The 25,061-nt window shown below is 43.1% G+C and overlaps 1 protein-coding gene across 3 annotated transcripts in view; it reads left to right on the top strand.

Annotated features, from left to right (window-relative positions):
- Positions 1–25,061, top strand: part of TRIM44 (tripartite motif containing 44) — a 105,703-nt gene that overhangs the window by 52,927 nt on the left and 27,715 nt on the right. For all 3 annotated transcript variants that reach the window (XM_032841041.1, XM_032841040.1, XM_032841044.1), the window contains one exon: positions 6,125–6,144. In XM_032841041.1, the coding sequence (XP_032696932.1) occupies positions 6,125–6,144 (20 nt within the window). The remainder of the gene's footprint in view (positions 1–6,124; positions 6,145–25,061) is intronic.

Here is a 25,061-nt window from a genome sequence, read left to right on the forward strand (position 1 = left end):
TTTATCTAACATTAGTAGAGCCAATCCAGTCTTATGCTTGCTGTTCTCATGGTATGTCCCCATCAATTTGTTTTTGATCTATCTATTGTTAAAGTGTGTGTCTCTTAGGCAATGTATGGCTGGGTTCTTATAATTTTTTATCCATTCTGATAATCTCTGCCTTTTAATTGAAGTGTGCAGTTCATTCACATTTAATGTTATTAATATGGTTAAATTCAAGTCCGCCATTTTATGATTTGTTTCTGCTTGTCCTCCTATTTCTGTTCCTCTTGTCTTTTCCTGCCTTCTTTTAGACTTTTGAAAGTTATTTGAATTCCATTTTAATATATTTTTGGCCTCTTAGCTCTATTACTTTGTTCTTAATTCGTAACAGTTTCTATGTGGATTGTAACATATGTATTGTAATATATGTAACATATACAATATACATATAAGTCCTTAAGTTTTCTGCCTACTAAAAATTAATACAGTACCACTTCACATAAAATGTAGATACCTTGAGGGGCACCTGGGTGACTCAGTTGGTTAAGCATCTGCCTTCAGGGGTCGAGTCTCATGTCGGGCTCCCTGCTCAGTGGGGAGTCTGCTTTTCCCTTCACCCTACTTGTGCTCTCTCTCGCTTGCTCTCTGTCTCTCAAATAAATAAATAAAATCTTTAAAAAATTGTAGATACCTTGAAACTATATAGACCAATTAACACTCTTTTTATTCCCTTTTATGTTACAGTTGTTAAGTAGAAAATCTACATATGCTATAAACACTGTAAGACAGTGATGATTTTAATCAAGCATATGCTGCTAAGGAAATAAAGGAAAGTATAATCATAATTTTATATCTGTATATGTATATAGTTTTTAAGCAAGTTTGTGATAATAGTTGCATAACTATAAATTTAAAATCACTGAATATACACTGAAAATAGGTAATTTTATGGTATTATAAATTTTACCTCAGTAAAGCTGTTAAAAACAAAAATTGTAAATAGTCCACCTGCTGAAGTGCTATTTGCCTTTGATTTATGAAAATCATTTTAAAACCAGTTCATTAACATGTGTTTATTTTAAGAAATCTTTGGTACAGATGAATTTGATTACGCTAAGTAGAATCACAGAGCTTCTGGTTGAAGAAGTCCAGAGATTACAAGGTTTCCTGGTCACATTTCTTTCTAAAAATGTGTTTTTAATAAATCTTTTTGGGTCCTCTTAGAGAATATAGCGTAGAAGAGGAGTTTCAATACCATTCCCACAGGCCTAATGAGATATGGTCTATTTCCTCTTCAAATAACTAAAGTTATTTCCTTCTTACTTGTTTTGGAATGTTAAAAACTTATAGACAGAGCAGAAAGCAAACACACTAAATTGATTCAGGTATTTTTTTCTTCTTTTTTCTTTTTAGTCTATGTGTTTTGTTCTTTTCCCAACTTTTTTTGAGATAAAATAGGCATATATGTAAGTTCAAGGTATACAGTGTGATGATTTTGATATACACATACACTGCAAAATGATTATCACAGTAAGCTTAGTTAATATCTTCATCCCCTCATGCTATTTTTTTCTTAACATTATATTTTAAATTTTCTTCATATTACCAGAAATTGTCCAGAAACATAATGTATGAATCCCGAATCAATGGTGCAAACTTAACTTTTATGTTATTTTAAGTTATTTCCAACTTCCTTATGCCATTTATTACATTATAGTTCATGCCTTTGTTTATAAATCATATGTAATTACTAAGTGAAAAGTATGGATGTTTCTTAGTCTTTTGTACATATTTGTAAACTGTCCACAGAACGGTTACATCAGTGTACATTTTCATCACCAGTTTTGACAGTCTCTCATTTTTTTGCCTGAATTTTATAACTTCTTTGCCAAAGTCAGTATTAAAAAATGGTGTCTTTATTTTTATTTGCATGTCATGATACTTCCATCTTTTGTCTAGTTTTGAGAGAAAAGTACTGAACAACGTGAGATAATTTTTAGGAAAAGTTCAAATGAGCAAATCATTAAAAATGATACATGCAGGGATGTCTGGGTGGCTCAGTTTTTAAGTGTCTGCCTTCAACTCAGGTCATGATCCCAGGGTTCTGGGATTGAGCCCTGTATCGGGCTCCTTGCCAGCAGAGAGCCCGCTGCTTCTCCAACTCTCCCTGCTTATATTCCCTCTCTTGCTGTCTCTCTCCGTCAAATAAATAAATAAATAAATGTCTTTAAAGAATGATATGTGCATACCCTAAACATATATTTTAAACTTGAGATACACATTTGTATATTTCTTTGATTTTCGACTCACGGCCTTTGAGAGTATGGGTTTGCTGCTTGGAGTGGAATGTTATTTTTCTGACATAAACCACATCCCTACTGCACTGTTTATAAGGTCCAGTTTCAGGATAACATTCGAAGCAAGCTGAATGTGGAATCCTAGACTTTCATACTTTATTTTTTCTAATATTTTGCATGTGTCTCACCTGCATCAAAGTTGACAGCAGTTTTTAAGTAACTCATCTTTATTGAATGCTTTGGAAGCATTCAGCTTAGTTTGGATGGAACCAGTGGTTCCCTCTTGCATTCACTTTTTTGTTATTTAGTAAAATGTGTTGTAATAATTACAAACTCAACTGATTTAAACAGCCTTAGGAGCAAAATTATTTGGTTGTGGGTGAACAGACATTTCCACTGGTGGAAGTAGCAACAAGGTGGCAAGGTACTAGAATGTAGCCTGCCAGCCAAGAGCATTGAGGATAATTGATCGAGGGATTTGGGAACATTGCTTAACCTGAGAAGTCATTTAAATAGAAACCGGTGTTCAGCAAATAGAAGCTGGTGTTTAGCAAACTTTCAGTTTTAATATTCTCTGAAACCAAGATCCACTTGTAATGGGGGGGTAGAAATTAATCTTAAGTCCTACTTATATCTTGCCTTCCCTCCTTTCCATTTTTGAATAATTATTAATTATGGGCCTTGTGCTGTGTAAGGTGCAGTGAATAAAGAGATTAATGTTACACAGTTTCTTTTCTCAAGGGATTGAAATCCGAAGAGGGAGACACTGTATGGTGCCGTCACTTGGTTTTCTGCTCTAAGTACCAACCCAGTAGTATGATTGTGGAGGACAGAGTAGGATTGATTACTCCACTACACTCAAAACAGTCTGTCAGTGAGAAAAAATTTCCAAGTGAGGCTTGATCTTCAAGAATAGATAGGAATCAAATAAATAAATAAAAATCTTAAAAAAAAAAAAAAAAAGGGTGGTGGTGGGGGTGCCTGGGTGTCTCAGTTGGTTGAGAGTGCCTTCAGCTTCGGTCATGATCCTAGGGTCCTGGGATCGAGTCCCACGTCGGGCTCTCTCCTCAGTGGAGAGCCTGTTTCTCCCTCTTTATCTGCCTGTTGCTCTGCCCACTTATGCTCCTTCTCTTTCTGTCAAATAAATAAACAAAAATCTTAAAAAAAAAAAGAATGGATAGGAGTTATGTAGGCTTTCAGAGTAGGAGGGAATAGCATGCACATCTTTTACAAGGAAGAGCAATCTTCTGAGTGTCTGATGACCTATTCAGAATTGCCGTGTGTGTCTGTGTGTGTGTCTGTGTGTGTGTTTTCTTTCATTTGTTTATTCATTCCTTCACCAGTGAAACTCTCACCCTAGTCTTCCCCCATGCTTTGTGGTAGTCTTATTGCTTCTGAACAGCCACATATCTGGAAGCTGCAGAAATGGATGCATTTGAAGCAGTCTTGTATCCCATCTTCTCTGTCCTTCCTCACTCTCCCTAGAGATGTTAGTAATTAATTCAGGGGAAAATACAATAATGAGCACCATTTGTTGAACACTTACAGTATACCAGACATTTGCTTAGTGTTTTACATATTTTCTCATTTATTTTAATCCATATTGCCACCCTGTAAGGTAGGAATTAGGATCTCCATGTGGAGATCAGGAAACTGAACCTTCGAAAAGTTAAGGCAAATGTCAAAAGCTTTACCGTTGGAATTGATGAACGTAAATATGAAGCCATGTTTCGGTATGTCAGAGAGATCATCTCTTAACCCCTGTACCAAGACACACAGTTGTGAGGACTCTAAAGCACAGGAGAAAGTTTAGGTACTTTTTTCCATAAGATTCTCCTAGACAATTATGTTTGAGTACCCAAAGATAATTGAAAACTTGTGTTGAGGTTTAATTAAGTCACTGATAGTTACGTAAGTCATATTAAATTTAAATTATATGAATTTTTTCTTGCTAGATTATAGTTCCCATAAGACATCCACTCGATCAAAATGCAAAGAAAGCTCTCAGCATCCCTCTACCCTCCTTCCACTACCCGCCCCGCTTCTCTCTCATTAGAGTGTGGATGATTAGCACCCTGACCAGTACTGCAAATCCTGACCGGTCTAGCAAATGCTCTCCTAATCCAACGTCCAGTGTATAATCTGACTTAAATCACCTTTCTGGCTATAGCTGTCCTTATAGGCTTGGGGCCTGGCAATCTCCCTTTACCTCAACTGCACTACCAGCCCTCCAACCCACAGCACTGCCGTCTCTGCCACAACCCCTATCCGAGACACACAGACACATCCCCGTTCTCTAGTATCATCAAACTCAAAATTCCTTTAACATACCTTTTTTTTTTAATTGCTGTGCATTTGCTCTTGCTAGTCCAGTGCCCTTCCCACTCATCCTCTGTTGCCATCCAGGGACCTGCTTATCCCTCAGGTTCCAATATAAGTATCACCTTCTCTGTGAAGTGCTCTCTTCCTCCTTCTCCAGAAGCAACTGTGTTTATCAATTTCCTTCTGACTTTCAAACATTCTGTTTATGTCTTTGGTAGAGCCCTTAACATAAGTCATTTTTTATCTCTGTGTTTCTCCTGCTCCTGAATGGGAGTTCCTAGATTAGGTCTTATCCTTTACCCTTACTGTTCACCTATAGTAGCTTATGATACTGAATTGTTACAGATAGCGAAACTAAGCTCTATTAAGTGCATCCTGTGTCTTAGGCACTGTGCTAGATGTTTGTATGTATTAATTCGTTTAATCCTCCTTTCATCCTATGATACAGGGGCTGTTATTACCCCCATTTTACAAAGTAGAAAGTTAATCGAGGCAAAAAAACATGACCAGGATAACACAGCAAGTGAGTTGATGGAGTCAAGATTTGAACCTAGAGTGTCTGACTCTGGAGTTCATTCTTTATCCCCATAAGAACAATCAAATCGATTAAGTGTCCTGGGGAATTATCAACAACTAGGAGTTACATTCTCTACTGAGTCCAACCCTGAAAGGCTAAAAAGAAAGGATGTAAAATACCCCATCACCAAATGAAGGAGTGGGGTCCCTTGGAAAGGGCTTCAGAATCCTTTGAAAAATTGTGTGTGATCATAAGAAGGGAGTGAAAGGACTCTGGTTTGGTCACTGGTGAAGTTAGGTTCAGAGCACGCAGTACCTGCACAGATAGCCCACACACATTGTTTTTGCAGACGGTGAATGAGAAAAAGTGAAAAACCAGTGTTGGGCAGAAGGATGTTGGAGATCATCAAATGCCAGAGCTCTCCTTTTCTAAAGGAGAAGACCAAGGTTCAGATTAATTAATTAACTTGCCCAAGGGCACATAGCTAATAAATAATAGAGCTTGGACTAGAATCCCAATTTTCTGAGTCCCAGTTCCGTGCCCTTTTTTTACCACAGTGTGCCCTATATTTGAGTTGCTGTGTTCATGTTTGGAGAGAAAAATGCTAGACCAAGGCAGAAATGAGTCTTTGAAGGAAACAGCTTGATGCTTTTGGAGCTGGTCAGCTTTTGCCTAAGACCTACAGCTATTTTGGGCTCTCCGTTTGCTCAGAACTAAATACCGCCAGCCACACAAATAAAAAGGCAAGTCTATTATTTAGGCCTCCTACCTGTGCATTCACTTATCTGCTTGCAAGGGCAAATTATCAGTTGATCTCTGCTGGGCATTTCCAGCACATGATTATATTAGCCCTTGTCTTAGCCCTTGGACACCTGCTGGCTTGTCTCTGTTAAAGTAAATGCACAAGCTTTGCTTTCAGGTTGTGAGAGGAGAGGGAAAAGAAAGAAATCTAAAACTGTCTGCACCACTGTTGATTTCTAATTCTGTTTCTTTCTGCTTCTTTCAGGGTGACGAGGAAGGACCCAGGTAAGATCACATTATTGCTGCTAGTCTGTTCTCAGAATTGAAGTAGAGTGACGTTTGTGACCTTTTAATGCCCCATGAAATATGGACAACCAAAGAACAGCACAGAAAAGGGATCAGCATCTTGAGCCAGGGCTGTGAAAATCTTATTTTCTAAGATTCCCATCTCCCTCCCCATCTGTGCCATTTCCTGCCTGTAACCTTCAGATAAAGGTGGACTGTAAAGTGTGTAATGACAGTAACTTCAGAATACCTTGTTAGGAAGAGTAGGCACTATATTTGAATGGTAATTAGGCTATCAGGTGGACTGCCTAGATAAACTTTTGCATTGTTCTTTCTTGATTAGAATTGGATTGCTTTTTTTAATGGGCTTTAGATCCAATACTCTTTGTTTCTGAGTATAACAACTTTGTGACTGGCTGGAGACACTGATACAGTGAATCCTAGGTCATTGGTATTACATTTCCTAACTTAGTTTAGGGGAAAAAAAAAAAAGATGCTCCCTTCTGCTTCTGTATCACCACACGAAATTTGGAAGTGTGTTTCATTATTGCCTCAGCCTTGCAGTAACCCTAGAGTTTGGTTTCCTTACCTTTGCTGTCACGCTGCTCAGTGAGAACAGGCTCTAGAACATGCTGCAGCTTTGCCATCCACACAGCCCAGGGATATTTGTACAAGTACAGAGTAGAATAAAACATCCAGGTGGGTCCTGTGTCATACAGGGTCAAAGACTGTTCTGGTTGGAAGGTGTCGGAGAGTTCATTTAGGCTGCTGCTATTCAAGCTTTAGTTTTAACAGATGTGCCCCCCCCCACCTTTTTTTTTTTTTTTTTTCAAACGAGCTTTAAGTAGAACTCCAATATGCAAAGTTTTTCTCTGGCTATAGTTTGGGGCCAGATACATTGGTGAACCTTCTCTCTTCAATACAGTAAATTTTATTGAATTTATTCAATAAATTCTGCAGAATGGTGTTCTGCAGAAACCTAGGGTTCCAGAGAACTCAGTTTGAAAATCACTTATCTAGTTCAAATTTCTCATTGAAAGAAGGTACATGAATTGTCCAAAGTTACCTTACTGGAACCAAAATTCAGTACTCCTTTGGTTTTATTTATAAACCAACAAAGTTTCTTCTGTTTTGTTCTCCGTCCCCACATCCTCTGCCGGTTTCTTAGTGCCAGACATTATCCCACATCTGCATCTCCTGGTGCTTCTCTCCCTTGGGAACTGTGGTTCTCAGCCTAGATCTATCTCCTGTCTACTGTGGCTAAAGCCACAGGCACCCTGCATTAGAACCGCAAAGCCTCAGGAAATTTCTCCAAACTCACCTTCCAGCCATTCTCAGAACAGGCTCCCTCTGAGTTGCAGTTCATTTCTTTCCTCCCTCTCTTCTTCCTTCCACTCCCTCCCTTTCTTTTCTTATGACCTACTATGCATCAGGCACTGTGTTATTCACTGGGTATATAGTAATAACTAAGACAGACATTGTTCCTATCCCTGTGGGAGAAACAAGCATATCACCAGGACCTTATGCTGTGGGACAGGTGCTGTGACTAAGGGAAGTTTAGGTTGCTTTAGGAAGGCTCCCAAGTCAGTCTTGGAGGATAAGGGAAGGCTTACCAAAAAAGGTCATATATAAACAGGGATCTGAAAGATGAGAAGGCAGGCAAAGCAGAGCAGGGGTAGTGTTGTTCTGGGTAGAGAACAACTTGTGCAAAAGCTCTAGACGAGAGTTGAGGAAGAAAACAATCTAGAACCTTTAGGGACTTATAGGCCTTCTAAGGTGTTTGAGCTCTGTCTTGAGGCAATGGGAAAGCATGAAAGCATTGTAAACTGGAATTAACTGGAGTAGATCTGCACTTTAGAAGTCTCCCCTGCCTTAACTGGAGTAAATTTGCATTTTAGAAGTCTCCCCTGCCTGCCTTAATTGGAAGTAGATCAACACCAGAGTGTGGGAGACTAGTTAAAGTAGTGATGATGGGAGCCTAAATCCACATCTTTTCTAGTTCTTGACCAGGTTTTTACCATTTTGCACAGACCTTTGGTTTCGACAGACTCTAAATTATCTCCTTGGCACTCTCTCTTCCTACTCTCTAAACTAGTTCTAGCTCCTTCAAATCCAGGCCCAGCAGAGCCCTAGACCTTCTTCTTCCCCAGAAAGCGCATTCAGACAAGACCAATGTAATGCAGACATCTTAGCAGATGTTATGTGGCTTGGAGGAACCTGACTGGGATGAACACAGCCATTTGTCTTCATGGTTACATGTCAGAGTCACATTGAGTAGAAGAATACAGGGACCTTATGAAGAGATTAGCTTGCTTTAAAGATACTATTTAGTGTAAGATGCTGGTTTTAGAGTTTAATTGCAGATACCTTCATGTCATTTTGACAAGGCAGTCGTGAAGCATAGTTTCTTTACTAGCAACCAAGATGTCAAGCTGTCTCCTTCGAGCTAGGCTATCATGGATGTCAGCAGGGAATCTGTTGGACTGGGCACTGATAGAACCCTCTTTTGGTACAATGAATGGCCCCTTTTTTGGTATAATGAGCCCTTTGGTACAATAAAGAGCATGTTCTAATTTGACAGAAAGAAGAAAATGGAGTCAAATTTTCTTTCTGAACTTTAACTTTATATTTGTTGGTTCCATTTGGTTTGTGTTGAACTGCCGTTTGGCTCAGTTAATTCCAATTAACACTTCAGGGCAGATTGCCTTTGATCTGAAATTCTCTCATTGATGTTCTGTGTTTTACCATTTCAGTAAGCCAAACAGAGTTTTGTCCCAGAGGCTTCTGTATTGCTGACAGTACTGAATGAGAGTTTGACGTGTAAGGGAGATAGAAGGGAAGTGTGGGTGTGCCCGCGCAGGGCATGGGGGAGTGAATCGGGACCCTGCGTCCGGGGCTTGCGGATTATTACACCCATGTCTCCTTGCTGGCATTCTTTCCATTCAGCCGCTTGTCCTCCATCTGTCTGGAAGCCCAGGGAGCCTGGGTTCCAGCCACTGCACAGGAAGGAAGGAAGGAACACCGGGAAGTAAATCCCTGTGCTATGGATGCGTACTTCTCTGTAGCAGAACTTGTGTCCTCCCTTCCTGCCAGCCTCCCTGCCTTCTTTCCTCCACTTGGTTCTGACTCCCCAGCCATTTGACTGAAGCATCCCAGTATTGTGCTGTTCGTCGTGTCTCTTCCTGTCCCTGAATTTTATTGTGTAGTTGCCCTGCTAATTAATAACAATAATTGGAGCTATCATTTATTGAAGGCTTACTGTGTACGGTGTTTTATATCTCTTCTCATTTAATCCTCATGTAAAGCTTATGATATAGTCCTTATCCCACTTGTAAAATGAGGAAATTAAAGCTCAGAAAGATGAACTTGCCCTAGATCCCAGAGCCAGTAAGTAGCAGAGCTAGGAGTTGAATTTCCTCTGGCTTCAGGGTTCATGCTCTCCACCACCGTTTGGACTATCTGCCTTTACCTGCCCACATCCGCTGGCGCATTTCTCTCCGCAATCAGGAAGGAAAGCCAGGAGGATTCACACATAACTCCTCAGAGAATCGCTTTGCTTTTATTCCTCTAACCTGGTGGGAGGTCTTATTTGCTTTGACATTGAATTGCTAGGGCCTCTGTTTTCTGCAAGGTACAGCTCCTCTCCTTAGCCTCTGTCACTATAAAGGGTTAGTTCTTCATCTCACCATCACACAGTGCCGTTTCAGGGTCAGCGGCAAAAGGAGTACTTTCAGACTCCCTGGGGAGTGGACAGCCAAGCCTTCCTTTGACCCCGCAGAATTCCCTGACTGTTGCCCCTGTGTTTGGTGGTTTACTCTTCAAATCCATGCTACAGTTACATAGACAGTAGGGATTCTTGGAGGGCATGGATGAACAGAAATCCTCATGTGTAGAACATGGATATTAACCACCATGGAGTCATCTTTTAAGAGCGTGTCTTTGAAGCCCAGAGTGATTTTTATTTTTCAAGCAAAAAAAAAAAAAAAAAAAAAGGCAATTTACACTTTTGGGAGCAATTTTCTGTCTTCTCGGTGCTATTATGGGAGATCTTGCGTTCACTCCCTCACAGATTGGCTCCTCAACTCCTGCCGGAGCCTGCTGAGAAATAATACATATTCCAAGAGAGGGGGTGGTGTAGGATCTGCTGCCTCAAAGCTGTTTTGTAGTGGGAGGAAGTTAGAGAGGGAAGGACCCTGAAACTCTTGTGCTCAGAGGAAGAAGGAGCAAGATCAATATTAAATCTTGATTTGCTATTGAGATTTTCTGTGCCTTTTTTTTTTTTTTTTTAAACTTAGAGGAAGATGGCTTTTTAATAGTAACAACCATATTTGGGACTTCTGTAGAATTTTTTTTATCTTCAGAGCTGGCTTTTATTCAGGCAGAAAGCTCCTGCTGAGATCAGTGTGAATCTGACCCATGCTGAGTCTGTGATCAAACAGGCCCTGAGTTCTGAAGGAGTAGGAGCTCAAGGAGAGTCAACAGACCTACCTTCTATTCCTGGTCTGCCTGAGACTGACTGTGTGACCTTGGGCTAGTCATTCAACCTCATTGCCTCTTTGTAAGCTGTTTTTATTTCTCTGTGAACACTAGGCTTTCTTTCCCCTGCTCCCCACCCAGTTTTTTTGGCTACCATTGTACGAAGGAATAGTCTTAGATCACTTATGGAGTGGAAGGAATCTGCCTGTGATTCTGTAATTTAGTAGATTTTTTAAAAATCTTCTCAATTTTGTTTCTTTAAAAATTTTCTTGGGGCTGTATGCTAGGTATTCTCCTGCCCCCCACCAAATAATAACCATATGTTCTTAGATACAACAGTTCTCTTCTTGACAACTTAGTTTGGAAACATAAAAGGAACTAAGTCAATGATACACTTAGGTTTCTTTTGTTTTCTGATTGCAAATTCCTGGTTTGGTTTTTGTATTGTCTTCATTTCAGAAGTCCTAGCTAGAAGCCAAAGAACAGGGCTCTGATACTTGTGGCATGGAACGGAGATGTCGGGGCTGTTTATTATACAGAAGTGGGATTCCAGCATCTACGTTGGCCTTCAGCATACAGAATCTCCTGATCTCATTTCCCTGTTTCAGAACCTGGGCTGACTTTGTTTACCCCTGCTGATGTCAGTTGTTTATCCTCTTCTCATCTAGACAAGGGATAAGACTATGTTATGCATGGTCACCTATCTACAATAAAAGCAAGCGTCCTTTGCTAAAGTAATTGCTTTTCAGAAATTTACCTGTGATAGTCACTTTATTTTATTTTGTGCATTTTGATGTATAACCAGAGAATCTGTTTGCAGCTGGAAAATTCCGCCAAGGTGCCTTTAGTTTGTGTCCATCTGTCTCACACTAGAGATGCTAGCTAGGAGCAGCCTGTTCTCCAACATCCGCCTGCCTTCTTGGCTCTGTAATGCTAAAAAGGAAAGGAGAAGAGAAGGCCCAGTAGAAGGGGCCTGAATATCACTTTGCATGCTGTGGTTTTCCTCAGAATATTTGCATATATTATCTCATTTATTTCTCTTACCAGCCCTAGTAGGTGCTTAATACGTTACCTAGAGTTGCAGAGAGGTTATATATGCAGGAGGTGGCACAGCAAATAAGTGGTAGAATGCGTGTTCAGACTCATGTCTCTGACTCAGTCATGTGGCCTCTTAATTGGGAGAGTGCTCTGGAATGAGTACTTCGGAGGTGGAGTAGGGTACAACGTCCTGGTGTGGTGGACCCTGAAGAGCAGGGAGGAGGAGGCTTTTCCAGTTGGAAGCAGTAGGAAGGGCACCCAGGTAGAGGGACCAGCATGCCTAAAAGCTCAGAGGAAGAACGCCTGTGCTGTGTGGGGAATGGTGAGCCCCCTGCGTGCCTGTGCAGTGGCAGGAGAGGAGACTGAAAGATGGTTGAGTCCACCTTGAGGAGGGTCTCACGTGCTATGCTGAGGTGCCAGAAGGTTTGTACTACCCCTTTGTCCTTTCTTCAGAAGAAGCAGACAGAATCCTCAATCTTATTGGCCTCTTGCTGTAGTCACATCTTGTGATTTGTTGTGGGTGAATTGTCTGCTTGCTTTGTGCCTCAGTTTCCCCACCAAAATAGCACATCCCGTTACACTTAACAGACAAATATGCTGTGAAGCATTGAAAGTGTTCTCCTTTGGGGTTTCTTTTTTTAGATGGAAAAACAAGCAACTGAGTTAAAGCAGCTGAAGAGGGAAACTGTTTGTTTGATTTGTATCTCATACCCCTATTTTGACAGCTCCTGCCTCCCTCGAATTTAAAATCAGGTTTGGCAAGTAGTTATCTAGTTCCTTCCAAATTAATAGAGAAAAGGAATCCTAAAGCCTCAACATTTTCCAAATAGATTTAAGACCGAAGGTATTTTTTAAAAGCTAGTTTAAGAATTAAATCAATGTTACATTTGTCCCGGAATTAGATCTGGTGCTGAAGAGTCTGGCTGGAGCTGAGTTCTCTTCTTTGTTTGTCTTCGTAGCCATTCTGGACTGGCTAAAGTCCTAAATTCCTAAACAGAATCAGTTTTAGGTAGTCCTAAAACTCCAGTCTGTGTTTTAAGAATAATTAAATTTGATGTCTTGCGTATGCCGCCTCAACTGTGGCAGCCACAGTGAAATTGTTGTCAGCGGTATCTTTGTCATTTTAGGAGAAACCTGCTGGTCTCTAGCATCTTCTCACTTCCTCCCAGTGAGCGGCAGGCAAGAGGTCAATAATTGCATTTTCCAAACAGCTTCCAAGGGTCCTTGCCTTTTTTTGTAGCTCCATGTGGCTGAACTGCTTTCGCCTCTATCCCCAGAAACCCATAGCAGGCATCTGTAACAGATGCTGGGAGCAGAAACTGGTGTGTTTCTGTATTTTGGCTTGTTTGTTTGTTTTCTCTTTTAAAGATGTGAGTTTTAGAGTCAACTAGTGTAGGTTTCTTTAAACTAGAACTCCAGAAGGTAGCTTCAAAACATTAAGAGATATGGCTGAAGGCTGAGATAAAACTTGGGTAGCTTACATGGTGAGATCTTTGCCAAGGACCAGTATTCATGTATGTGCCTGTGCTTGTTTAGACCTAGGACCTAACTATGAGTGGTTGTACATTCATAAGAGAAATACTTTCTTATCCACAGGCACGGGTTTCAGGGAAGAAAAGCACTTTCTTATATAAATGCCTCATCCTCCACACCCCCAGCACCACTACCAATTGCTCCCCGTAGGTTGCAGTGTGGTTGTAAAACGGAAAAGCATTTTGTTTCCTTGGTGAGTACATGTCTCCTTCCCCTCTGGTTCCACCAATTCTATTTAAAGGAAAGTGAGATTGAGCACGAGGAACACAGCCCAGAGAAGGAGGAGCTGTGAGAGTTGTGGTGAAGGTCGGGAGAGAAACATCTCTCAGCTGTCCCTGGCTGCTCGGCACTTTTTGGTCTAGAAGCAATGGGACCATACGCTGTGGCACTGCAGACCGCAGGGGCTGCCCCTCAGACCGGGACCGCTGACAGCTGACCATGCTGCTGGCTTTACCCTGACTTTACGGCGGCTCGGATGTGGTGGTGCTGCCTGCTTATAGGAACTAGACCTACATGGAGTCCTCAGAGCTTCAAAACCACTCCGTGAGCTATAGTGATTCTATTCTTCTTTTTACAGATAAGGAAATTTACATTACAGGAGGTTATATGATTAAGCCATGGTCATACAGTCAGAAAGTGAGTTCACCAGGATTAGAACCCAGATCTCTCAGGCTTAAAATTCTGTGCTTTCAACCATTGCACCATACTGCCCTTTCTCAGGAGATACAAGATTCGTATCTTCTAACATCTTGGCTAGGAGTAAGTGACAAGCCAACAGGGATGTGGCATTTTTATCAGGAATTCTTTTCATTTTCTTTGTTGAATGGCAAAAAACAGTTTGCCTGAGACAGAAGTTGAGATGGAGCTTGCCAGGAAAATGCCGGAGGTAGAACGAACCAGAACTTCTCTCCCCAGACAGGTAAACATGAGTTTACTCCCTGGCTTTTGTGGAACCAGTAGCTGCCATCGCCTTTTCTAAAAGAGCCACTGTTCACCCAGTGGCAGGTGCAGGCCAACTGTTGTCATGGCAACGGCAGGAGAGGCGAGCATGTTTAATTCCAGAACTGATAATTAACTGGGGGGTGGGGTGGGGGCAGGGAGAGAAATGGGGGGATAATTGTTTCAGGAGGGAAAACTTCGCAATTACTGGCAAGCTGCATAGTTGAAAAGGCCAGGCACAGATGCTCCAGCCCAGCGTGGCCCCTAGAATTCAGCACTCACCCCCTCTGGTTGGGAATTTTTGATAAACTGAAAGGAAGGGTCAAGTCCCCAGCCAACCAAGACTCTTAAAGGAACCAGATGAGGAAAGAAGAATGTTACACCAAAGTGCAGGAGGGTCAGAGGGATGACTGCCCTAAACGGTGTCACCCAGCCAGGAGCAATCCAGAAATGCTGTCTAAGCTCTGTGGGAAGAGTTCATGCTGGGGAGAAAGCAAGCCTGTTTGGAGCTTCTGCTTCTGTGGATGGAGTGAGGGAGACTGGCTTATTAGAGAGTGAGAAGGACTACTCGTAGAGACGGAGCGCTTGTTGAGGCCCTTGATGTGGCTGATAGTCTGTAAGCCCTCAGACACTGTAATACTGGACATAAGCTAGGGGCACCTGGGTGGCTCAGTCAATTAAGCATCTCCCTTCAGGTCAGGTCATGATCCCAGGGTCCTGGGATCGAGTCCCACGTCGGGCTCCCTGCTCAGTGAGGAGCCTGCTTCTCTCTCTGCCTGCTGTTGCCCTTGCTTGTACTCTCTCTCTCTCTCACCGGACAAATAAATAAATCTTTAAAAAAAAAGAAAGTAAGCTAAGCGTTCCACATGGATTATCCATCTCATTTAATCCTTACAGCAGCCTAATACGAAGGTATTTATTTTTCTCATATCTGACTTTGATATATTAGTACCTTGCTCAAGGTCACAGAGCTAATAAGTCACTGTACTGAATCCTATTGTCCTATTGATTTCTGTTTATAAGATAAAACCTGTATTACTCTATAGGGAAGTCATGATCCCAATCTAGAATAAAATCAGACTTAAGTAGATATAAACAATTTACAGATTCTATTTATTCATTTGACAGCACAAGCAGAGGGAGTGGCAAGCAGAGGGAGAGGGAGAAGCAGGCTTCCCACTGAGCAGAGAGCCCAACCTGGGGCTCGATCCCAGGACCCTGGGATCATGACCTGAACCCAAAGGCAGATGCTTAACCGACTGAGCCACCCAGGCGTCCCAGGAATAGTTTTCAACAAAGTCCTCAAAGAGGTTATATCCTAGAGTCTCAAGTAAGGACTGAGAAATGTAAGTTGGTGTGTAATTTAAAAACACATTTTAAAGAAACCTATTGGTTTCCCTCTTAAAACCAATTATAGGAAATAAAATTTGCCTGGTCCTTCTGGCTGGAAGGAAAATATGTGTAAGGTAGAATAAAAGAGAAGTATAGGTTGATAATCACTACTTAAAACTATGAGTTTCCCCTCAATTTTCCAGAGGTTTAACAAACTCTAGTAAGCTGATGTTGCCTTTGCAAGTGAAACAATTAATATCAAAATTTGGAAGTTCGATTGACACAATAATTATGCTGGAAAATGTAATTTTGTCTACATAATAGAGGTGGGATTATTTCAAGGAGATCTCATTAATGTGCTGTTCATCAACAAAGAGCAGTGTAACCTTTCTTTTATTAGATTAATACAGGGTCATGATGCAAAAGGCTGTTGGAATAATTCTCAGTCTTTTGTTCTAAGAAAATAAATTAAGCACTGTCTAGAAGTCTGGATATGGAAATTGAAATCATTGAAGATAGAAAAACAGTGTGGCCAGTCTTACTGAAATCAACATAACCTTCTTTCCTTTCTGGAAGTTTCATCCCTTTATCGATTTATTTAACAGATTTTACCAAGTAACCAGGCAGTGCTAGCTATTGGAGCTATAGTGGAAGTCAAAACCAAAAACAGTCCTTGTTTACGCATAGCGATTGGTTTCTCCTCCACATTTCAGGGGCATACATCTGTTCTGTCTACTCAACTCTCTGCAAGCTTGAAGAATCAGCAACCTACTTTAAAAAAATGCATGTCCCGTGTGGTTATAAATGGAAATCCCTCATTGTGAGGCTTCCCGCACTGTAGTAGACTGAACACTAATTATTTGAATTGTTGAGTTACCCTTCTAAACTAGGGTTCCATTGTCCAGTAAGTGTGGCACATGCTGTTGACTGACCCGCCTCTTGGGCTTTCACAAGTACCGTGGTATAATGGAGAGTTTGAGAAGGCTTCTGATAATGAGACCTGTCTCTTTGTTTATTCCAGCATTCCCAAAATTACTGCTTATAAGACTCTTTAAACTCCTGTCACATAAGTATACTCTAGTAACAGTGTTCCTCAACTGGAGGAATGTACTCATTCTCCACTCTATGTTGAGATCTGCTGCTAAAAATTTGCTACCCAGAAAGAGGGTCTAGAGATGTAAGGCAATATATTAGGAGTTCACACCTTTCAGGCTGAAATCTCCCCCTCATTGTACTTCAAATAACTGGGGCTTTTGAACTACTATTATTGATATAATTTATTTCCAGTATAGTTGGAAGTGGAGTTACCAGGGGTACAAATAATTGAAGCTGATAAATGTTCCTGAGAAAAGCCAAGAAAGGGCCACTGGGATATATTTTTTAATTGACATGGGGAAAAAAGAACAACTTGGATGTCCATAATTTCATTAAAAGTAAGATATCCATCATAAATAAGTTTTTTGTTCTTTTCATCTTAATGTAACTCCTTTCACTTTTTTTTTTAAGATTTTATTTATTTATTTGACAGAGAGAGATCACAAGTAGACAGAGAGGCAGGCAGAGAGAGAGAGAGAGAGAGAGAGAGAAGCAGGCCCCCTGCTGAGCAGAGAGCCCGATGCGGGACTCGATCCCAAGACCCTGAGATCATGACCTGAGCCGAAGGCAGCGGCTTAACCCACTGAGCCACCCAGGCGCCCCACTCCTTTCACTTTTTAACAGAGTATTGTGGTACCAATGTATACCAAGCACCCAGCACATTGCCTAGTATGGAACAGACCCTTAAATATTGATTGAATGAAGGAAGGAATGAATGAATCAGACAATGACAAGGAGTATTACTAAATACAAAACACTGCAGAGGAAGGTCATTTTTGGTTTATTTGTACACTGACATAGACAGTGTATAAAGTAGGTCTATCCTTTTGTCACATGATAGTGCCTCTTACATCCGGTAGCAATCATGTGCTTATCACAGGTTTGGAGGAATGAGGAAAATATATAAGAGTATTTTGCCAACTGTTAAGTGCTGCATCCAAGGGTAGTTGCGGTTTTTTTCACTAATGATTATGAAAGTGCTCAGCATTCTATTTCAGAAATTTTCTTGATATGACCAAGCAGTAATGCCAAATGGATTATACACCGGGATCACAGTATTTTTATTTAAAGGCTGAGAGGGGCGCCTGGGTGGCTCAGTTGTTTAAGCGTCTGACTCAGGTCATGATCTCAGGGTTGTGAGTTTAAACCCTGTGTGAGACTCCATGCTCAGCACAGAATCTGCTTGGGATTCTCTCTCCCTCGACCCCGCTCATGTTCTCTCTCGCTGTCTCTCAAAATAAATAAATAAATCCTTAAAGAAAAATAAAGGCCAAGAGAGGAAGGCAGTGAAACCAAGATGTCAGGCCTTCAGTAGAACTCTCTGTCCCTCAGTTTCCTCATCAGTCATCTAGGGGCAGTGGCGCCCACTCTGTCTGTATTAAGGACCAAGTGAGATAATATATGTGAATAGGATGTAGTATGTAGTATGTGAGAAATGCAAAAAAAAAAAATGGAAATGATGCTCTGTGCCCTTCAGAAGTATAAAGCACCAAACAAGTGAAACAGGATTGAATGATATGAAGTCTTTTTATAATGGTATTTGTTAAAAACATAATTGTATTCCAACTTGAGATTCATTTATTCATTTAAATAAGTAAAAAAAAAAATGTTTTAAGATGAATGAATGAACATTTACCAGCAGTAATGAAGGAAACAAGAAGATTGACCTTGATTTAGCACTTCACAACTTATCAGGTGCACACAGAAATCTCATTTCCTTATTCTAATAAGACTGAGAGATGGTTTTGCTATCCTCCTATTACATAATTAGCAGATGGGATGAGAGTAAGTGACTTGTCTGTGGTCTCCCAGATAGAGCTGGAAGTGGTGAGAGTTAGCCCCATTTGAAGTAAGGCCTTCTTGTTTACGTTCTCGACGTTTGTTCTCACAGCTGCTTTGGTTCAGAACGTAACTCTTGTTCTCTCCTCCCTCTCTGGTGTGCTTCTGCACTTGACTTCACCTTCTCAGTAAATGGTTTCACCATGTCTCAATATCAGTGTTCAGTATCTTTTTCTTCCCACATTCCATGTCCAGTTAATCAGCAAATCCCGTCAGATCTGCCCCCAATATACATCAAATCCGAGGACTTTTCACCACCACTCCCCCATCATCCTGGTCCAGTCATATACTTACTCCCCTAGAATCGTCCTGCTTTCCCCCATCACTGCCCTTTTTCACTCTCCATCCTCCCCACATTGCATTCTTCACATAGATTCTAGAGTGATCTTTTAGGATACAAAGATCATATAACTTACACATTCAGATTGCTCCAGTCTGAGTGCTGTCATGTCTGGAATTTGCTTCAGAGTAACCTGAGGGAAAGGGAGCTTGTAAAGTACAAGATATGGCTCCCACTTGCCTCTCCCTCCCCACATACCTGCCGCTCACCCCATTGGTCACTTTAGCCGCACTGCCTTCTTACTCTTCCTTAAACAGGTGCGCTGTTCCTTCTGACTCAGGGCCTCCATGCTTGTGTTCCCTTCTGCCCACATGTTCATCCCCAGATGGTCATACATAGCCTGCTCTCTCACCTTATGTAGGCCTTTGCCAAAACACTACCTCTTTAGATCTCTGTTCCTTACCCTGTTTTGATTCTCTGCATGCACTTTGATTTTTACTACATGAAAATATATTATGTATTTAACATAGTATTTTCTTTCTTCCTCACTAGAAAATAAGTGTCATGAGGGTAAAAGCTTTGCTTTTTTCACCACTATATTCTCAGTGCCTGGAACATCATAGGCACACAGTGCATTTCTTGAATGAACAAATAGCTCTGCAAAATCCATTTTCTGAGTTGTGGAGGGAACCCTGGTTTGGAATAGAGTCACTTGAGAGCCTTCTGAGTTTGTCACCTTTTCAGGTCGTTTACCTTCAGCTGTTATTTGTGGGTCTGCTTTTGTTATCCACAAAACTGTGCAGAGTGAGGATAAGAAGGTCATAGGATTCAGAGTGGGAGGAGCGGGTGGAGAAGAAAGGAGCAGATGTATATGCCCTCTTTGAAAAGACATGGAAGAGAAAGCTTGTGTGTGACTTTGAGAGTCTGAGCTGCTCAAGGGCAGCACTGGTAGGGGACTTACATGAATCCTTTTCTTCAGTGCTGCTCTGGAGCTCTGTACCCATAAGGCTTGCCAGAGACTCTAATGGCGATGTTAACATCCTTAAGCCTAGGCCCTTTCATTCATCCTCAAACCCTGGCCCAAAGAACACTTTGCCCAAGCTAGAAGGTTCCCAAATGACTATCAAAATGATGCTTATGCATCGTACTTTTTCCTTAGAACCAACTCCTCGAGTATTTAGGGGCGGCTCACTTACACTTACACAGGGCTACCCTAACGATGGGAAAATCTTCTCTTGATTATGTTCAGTCTTGTTTTGTTTCTCTGAACACGCCCGTGTTTAAATGAATGAGTAACCCTGTCATTTCTCCAACCAGATCTAACCTTAATGCTCTTTGGAATGGGCAAGGGTCCTCCTTTGTAGTTAACAAATTGACTGAAAGGAACTGACCTCCAGTCTCAAACACTGTTTGTCGACACCGCCGGCAGTTAGGACTCCTTTCAGAGACTCGTTCTCTGCTGTCTTTCTGCCCCTGGCCAGTCAGCCTTTATGTGGTCTTAGTAGTTGCAACATCCTTCTCCCATACCTCGCTGAAGGGGCCGTCTTGCTTCCCTTCTGACCCATTCGTCATTCTGAACCATTTCTTCTCAGTAGAAGCTGACCAGTAAGGCAGTGAAATCTCCAGTTGCTGCAAGTTGTGTTGACAGTTGTAGCATGAATCCTGCGGCAATGAAGGTCCTTTCCGAGTAAAATAGTTGTTCACACAAAAGAAGGACGGGGGATGGTTTGTTGGTGAAGAGGAAGGACTAGACTATCCTAAGAGCCTAACCTGTTGCTACTAGCACCTTCAGGTTGAGGGGAAGCAGTATGGGGGGGGGCATACCTCCTTCCCGAGCAGGTTCTGGAGCCAGCGTGATGGCGGAGACCGACAGTAACCCCAAGAGTTGTTTCTGTGGAGGAGGCCGTCTCTCTGAAGTGTGAAACTGAGAGAATCATGCCTTCCTGCTTCCACTTTAGGTCCTTTCATTCTTTCTGAACTGAATCAAATTGAAGTAAAGAGCACAGGGAAGAGTCTGCCTTCCTACCGGCCCCGCAGACACACCACCATTCTGGCTCCAGGGCCGCGCTCCGTCCCTGCCGCCCCATTTGTAACAGCTTCTCTGGCTTCCCCTAGTGCTCCACTGTTTTGGAGACTCAGCTGTCTGTCTCCTTTCTAACCTGGACCATCCCTACCTTTCCTTCAGGGTCCAGCTCTGTTCCCTCTTCTTCCATGAATCCTTCTTTGAGCCTCTCTCTGGTTTTTATGGTTCATCTGTGGACTTAGCACTTTCTTCCCTGTCTTGTAATGAGGTGCGTGCTCTGTCATGCCAACGGCCTATGAGCTCCGGAAGGGCAACGTCTGTGCTTGATTTTTCTTTCTCTCAAACACGCATAGCAGGACTGTTACACTGCTTGCTAATGACATACACGAGTAATATTTTGCCATGGTTCCAGACTTGGGAAATGCCTGCTGACCAGGACTCAGGAGCCCTTGACCATTCCTTAGATAATCTCGTGACCATAATAGCTGACACTGGTCGAAGGCTTACTGTGTACCAGGCACTGTCCTAAGGGTGTTATGTGTCATGATTTCATTTAATTCTTACGATAGCCCCTTAAGGGTAGAGACTGTTACCATCCCTGTTTTCCAGATAAGGAAAATTAAATTCAGAAGATTGAATAATGTGCCCAAGGACACACAGCCAGGAAGTGGCAGAGAGCTAGGGTTTGAACCAGAGCCATCTGGAGAGCCAGCTCTTTCTACTGCCTTCTCAAATCTCCATTGTAGGCTTACACTGAAATAAATACATTAATAAATAAACAAAAATTTTAAATATTTAATAAATAAAATTTAGGAAATGAAATTTCTCCCATGAACATCTGCTCTAATGCGGGGTTTTAACCTAATTGTTGGAGGCTAGTTTCTTGGCTGTTTTCACTTAAAGCTACACATTTGCCCTCTCTGCTGTGCTTGGGCCTTCTGAGAAGGGCAGGGTTGCGGCAGGGAGAGCTTTGGAAAGGAGTAAATTGTGCTCTCAGGACTGTGGTAGGAGAGCTGCTGGACACATTTGGGCAGTGCTTTTTTCTGTCCTTGGCCAGTAATGGGCTGCAGAGGTGCCCTCTGACCGTGGCTGCCCATTCGCTTCAGACCTGTGTGCACGTGCCTGAGGAGACTAGAGAACAGCAGCCCATCTGAGCCAGCCTCAGTGCGAGCCGCTGTCCGGAGAAGCCAGGGCGAAGTCAGATGTATCCTCACAAGATACTTCCCAAGATGAATAGACTTTTTGTTCTGATCCTGCTTTTCCAGCTGAGGCCTGGCTGTGTCCTCTTTCTTCTCTTAAAACACTCTCTCTTGAAGGCATTTCTCTTCCTTCCTGCCTTTGAGTGATAGGACTGACATCTGGGAAGAAGGAAGTGATCCCCTCCGTCAAAGGGTATATCTCCATCAGACCTGCAAGTTGTTTAAAATAAGATGTTGCCGCTGGAGCTCTGAGTCAAGGTGTGGAGTGCGCAAGCCAGACTTCTGGCTCCCAGGGGACTGGAGATAAGAAGGTGAGCTCTTGCCCTGAATCAGCTATCATCAGTCAATAAACAAGTCTTTACCCAGGTGACTAGGCTTGTGATAGGATGCCAGTTGCTTACAACCAAGAGGAAATGGTGGGCGATAGTCAAGATTATAATAGATGAAGACATAAGACAACAGTGAGATAATACATCATTAGAAAGCCGAATGTATGTTTTAAACTCTCATAATTTTAAGAGTTCTCGGAATCAGTGTGATGCACAGGTTAAAGAACGTGAGCTTCAGGATCAGAGGTTCTGGGTCTGAATTCCAGCTTTATCATCCAGTGGCTCTAGAACTTTAGTCCTACTACTTAAACTCCCTAGGCCATCTGCAAGATGGAGATGCTGGTGGTGTCTAAAGTAAGGTTACTGTGAAGATTCATGAGATGATGTATTTACTCTTTAACAAAAATGATCTGTGGAGAGCCTTCTTTGTCCAAGGCAGCGTTGCGAGTGCATGGGGTATGCACTTGCATGCACGACAGGCATTTCCTTTTCTCACTTATTGCCATGTCCACCATGGATTAGCTTTAACTCTGCTCCCTTCTCCTCCATTCCGAGACCAAGGCTAAGGAGTAACTCCTGTGTGAAGCATGCCAACAAAGGGAAACAAGCAATAGCGAAACCGCCCACCCCCTCCCAGTAGAGCAGGGGATGGCTACTGGGGCAGTGTGTGAAGTGATTTCAGATGGAGAGGAGAATCTTGGCCCAAACAGCATTGCAGTGATTCAGGTGAAAGATGTTGAAGTTCTAGGCCTGGGTAAGAACAGGAGCACTGGGGAGAAGAGAATAGTTGGGGACTGCATGGGCTAGGCCAGGGAGATGGAGAGGAGGGAGTGAATGGGTGTATTGGAGGAATAAAGGAGAAAGCTGGAGCTGAATCAGGAGTCCTGGCTTCCACGCCCAGTGCGGCCACTGCTTCCGTATGTGCACTTGGACAAGTCGCTGAGCCTCGCTGGGCTTCAATTTGAACATTTATAAAACGAGAGGCCTGAGTCTGATGTGTGGCCCCTTAGGTTCCTTTCAGCTCTATCCCTCTATGGCTCTAAGGCTCCAGGGTCTTTGTCTCAGGAGGCCACAGTCTGAGGGGAGCTGTGCTGTTGGGACAAAATGTTGGTTTGGAGAGGAAGATGTGATAACTCCGTTTTACATTAATCTCAGCCCACTGGATTATGTGCCTTTCCACGGGGCCTCTGCTCATAGCCTTCCCTTCTCCCGGGCTTTGTTATGAATCCAAAACAGGAGATCGAATTTATTTTTCATGTCCAAAGTGGGATCCGTGGACACACACGGCCTTGAGGTCATGGGACTTACGGAGCCTTGTGCACAGTGTTTCTCCAGCATCTGTGGTGTGCTGGCATCATCATATGCTTCCTCCAGCATATCTCACATTACGATAACCTCTTCACAGTGTCAGCCTGGGAGTCTCCTCGAGGAGAAGACTTATTTTCTCCTACCGCATATATCCTCAGAATAAGAAACTTCTGACAACTCTTCCTCTCGAGGGCACACTTCTGCCTCTCTTGGCCTTTACTTGCCCCCTCCCTCGGGAAGGGGGCAACCTGTCTGATGGGTGAGAGTCTGGCCGCCATTTGGCTTTTCTCTGTTGTGCAGGATAATACATTAACGGTCACTGCGCCACAAAGAGCACAGGCAGATCTGTCTCTCTTCTTTTTGCTTTCTTGGGTCACTTGGTTCAGGCAGGATGGCCGGTCCTTGCTCTTCTGATCTCCTTTGCAGTAAGCAGATTAGGAAGGAATTGCCTCGGATGGACGCAGATAGCAGATAGGTCTTTGTTCCAACTTGTCCTGTTAGGGTCCGTGATCAAAGGAACGAGACTGATATAAAGCGAAAATCAAAGCTTTATTTCATGCCAAGCATCAAAAATCAAACTGACCGGTCAGGGCTGTCTCTTACGAAAAGACGACGACGATGATTCTGACAAGGTCACTCCCAAGAAGGCCGCTCCGGACAAGGCTGCTCCACAGATGAGGCCTCTTCCCGGTTGGAGCTGCTCCCAAGAAGAGGTCGCTCCCCGGAGAGGGCCGCTCCCAAGAAGAGGCCACTCTGGAGGAAGCCACTCCCAGGATGAGGCCGCTTCCAACGACGAAGAGGTGATGACGACCGTGACGATGACAAGGAGGACAACACCGATGACACAGACTCTGCTCCCCATGACGCCATTCTGACAAGGCTGCTCCCCAGAGGAGGCCACCGCTCCAGATGAGGCCGCTCACCGACAAGGCCACTCCCCAGTCGAGGCCGCTGCTAATGAGGTCGCTCCCTGGACAGGGCTGCTCCCCGGACAAGGCTGCTCCGGCGAGGCTGCTCTGGAGGAAGCCTCTTCCCTGATGATGCTGCTCCCGCAGGGTCGCTCACCAAGGAGGCCTCTTCCCAGACGAAGCTGCTCCCCAGAATGACACAGCTCCAGCAAGGCAGCGTCTCAGGGTTCGCGGCGAGGTTGCTGGCATCTAGGCCGTTCCCCGCGGCGCCGCTGCTGAGGGTCGCGGTGTGTGGGCGGGGCCGCTGGCGTCTGGGCCGCGGGTGTCCGCAGGCGTGTCGGGGCTGCTGGCGTCTGGACCTCTGGTTTCTGGACCGCTGGTGGCTTGGGGCCACAGGCGTCGGGACTGCTGGCAGTTCTTATAGCTCTTACAAGAGCTGTTACAGCCCTTTTTCTGCTCCCGCCGACTCTTCTCTCTGCTGCTCCCGCCGACTCTTCTCTCTGCTGCTCCCGCCGACTCTTCTCTCTGCTGCTCCCGCCGACTCTTCTTCTGCTGCTGCTTCTTCCTTCTTCTTCCTTCTTCTTCCTCTGACAGCTCTACTTCTGCTGCTGGACAGCC

Source organism: Lontra canadensis, unplaced genomic scaffold (assembly GCF_010015895.1).
Source record: "Lontra canadensis isolate GAN:19392208 unplaced genomic scaffold, GSC_riverotter_1.0 scaffold118, whole genome shotgun sequence".
NCBI classification, from domain to species: Eukaryota; Metazoa; Chordata; class Mammalia; order Carnivora; family Mustelidae; genus Lontra; species Lontra canadensis.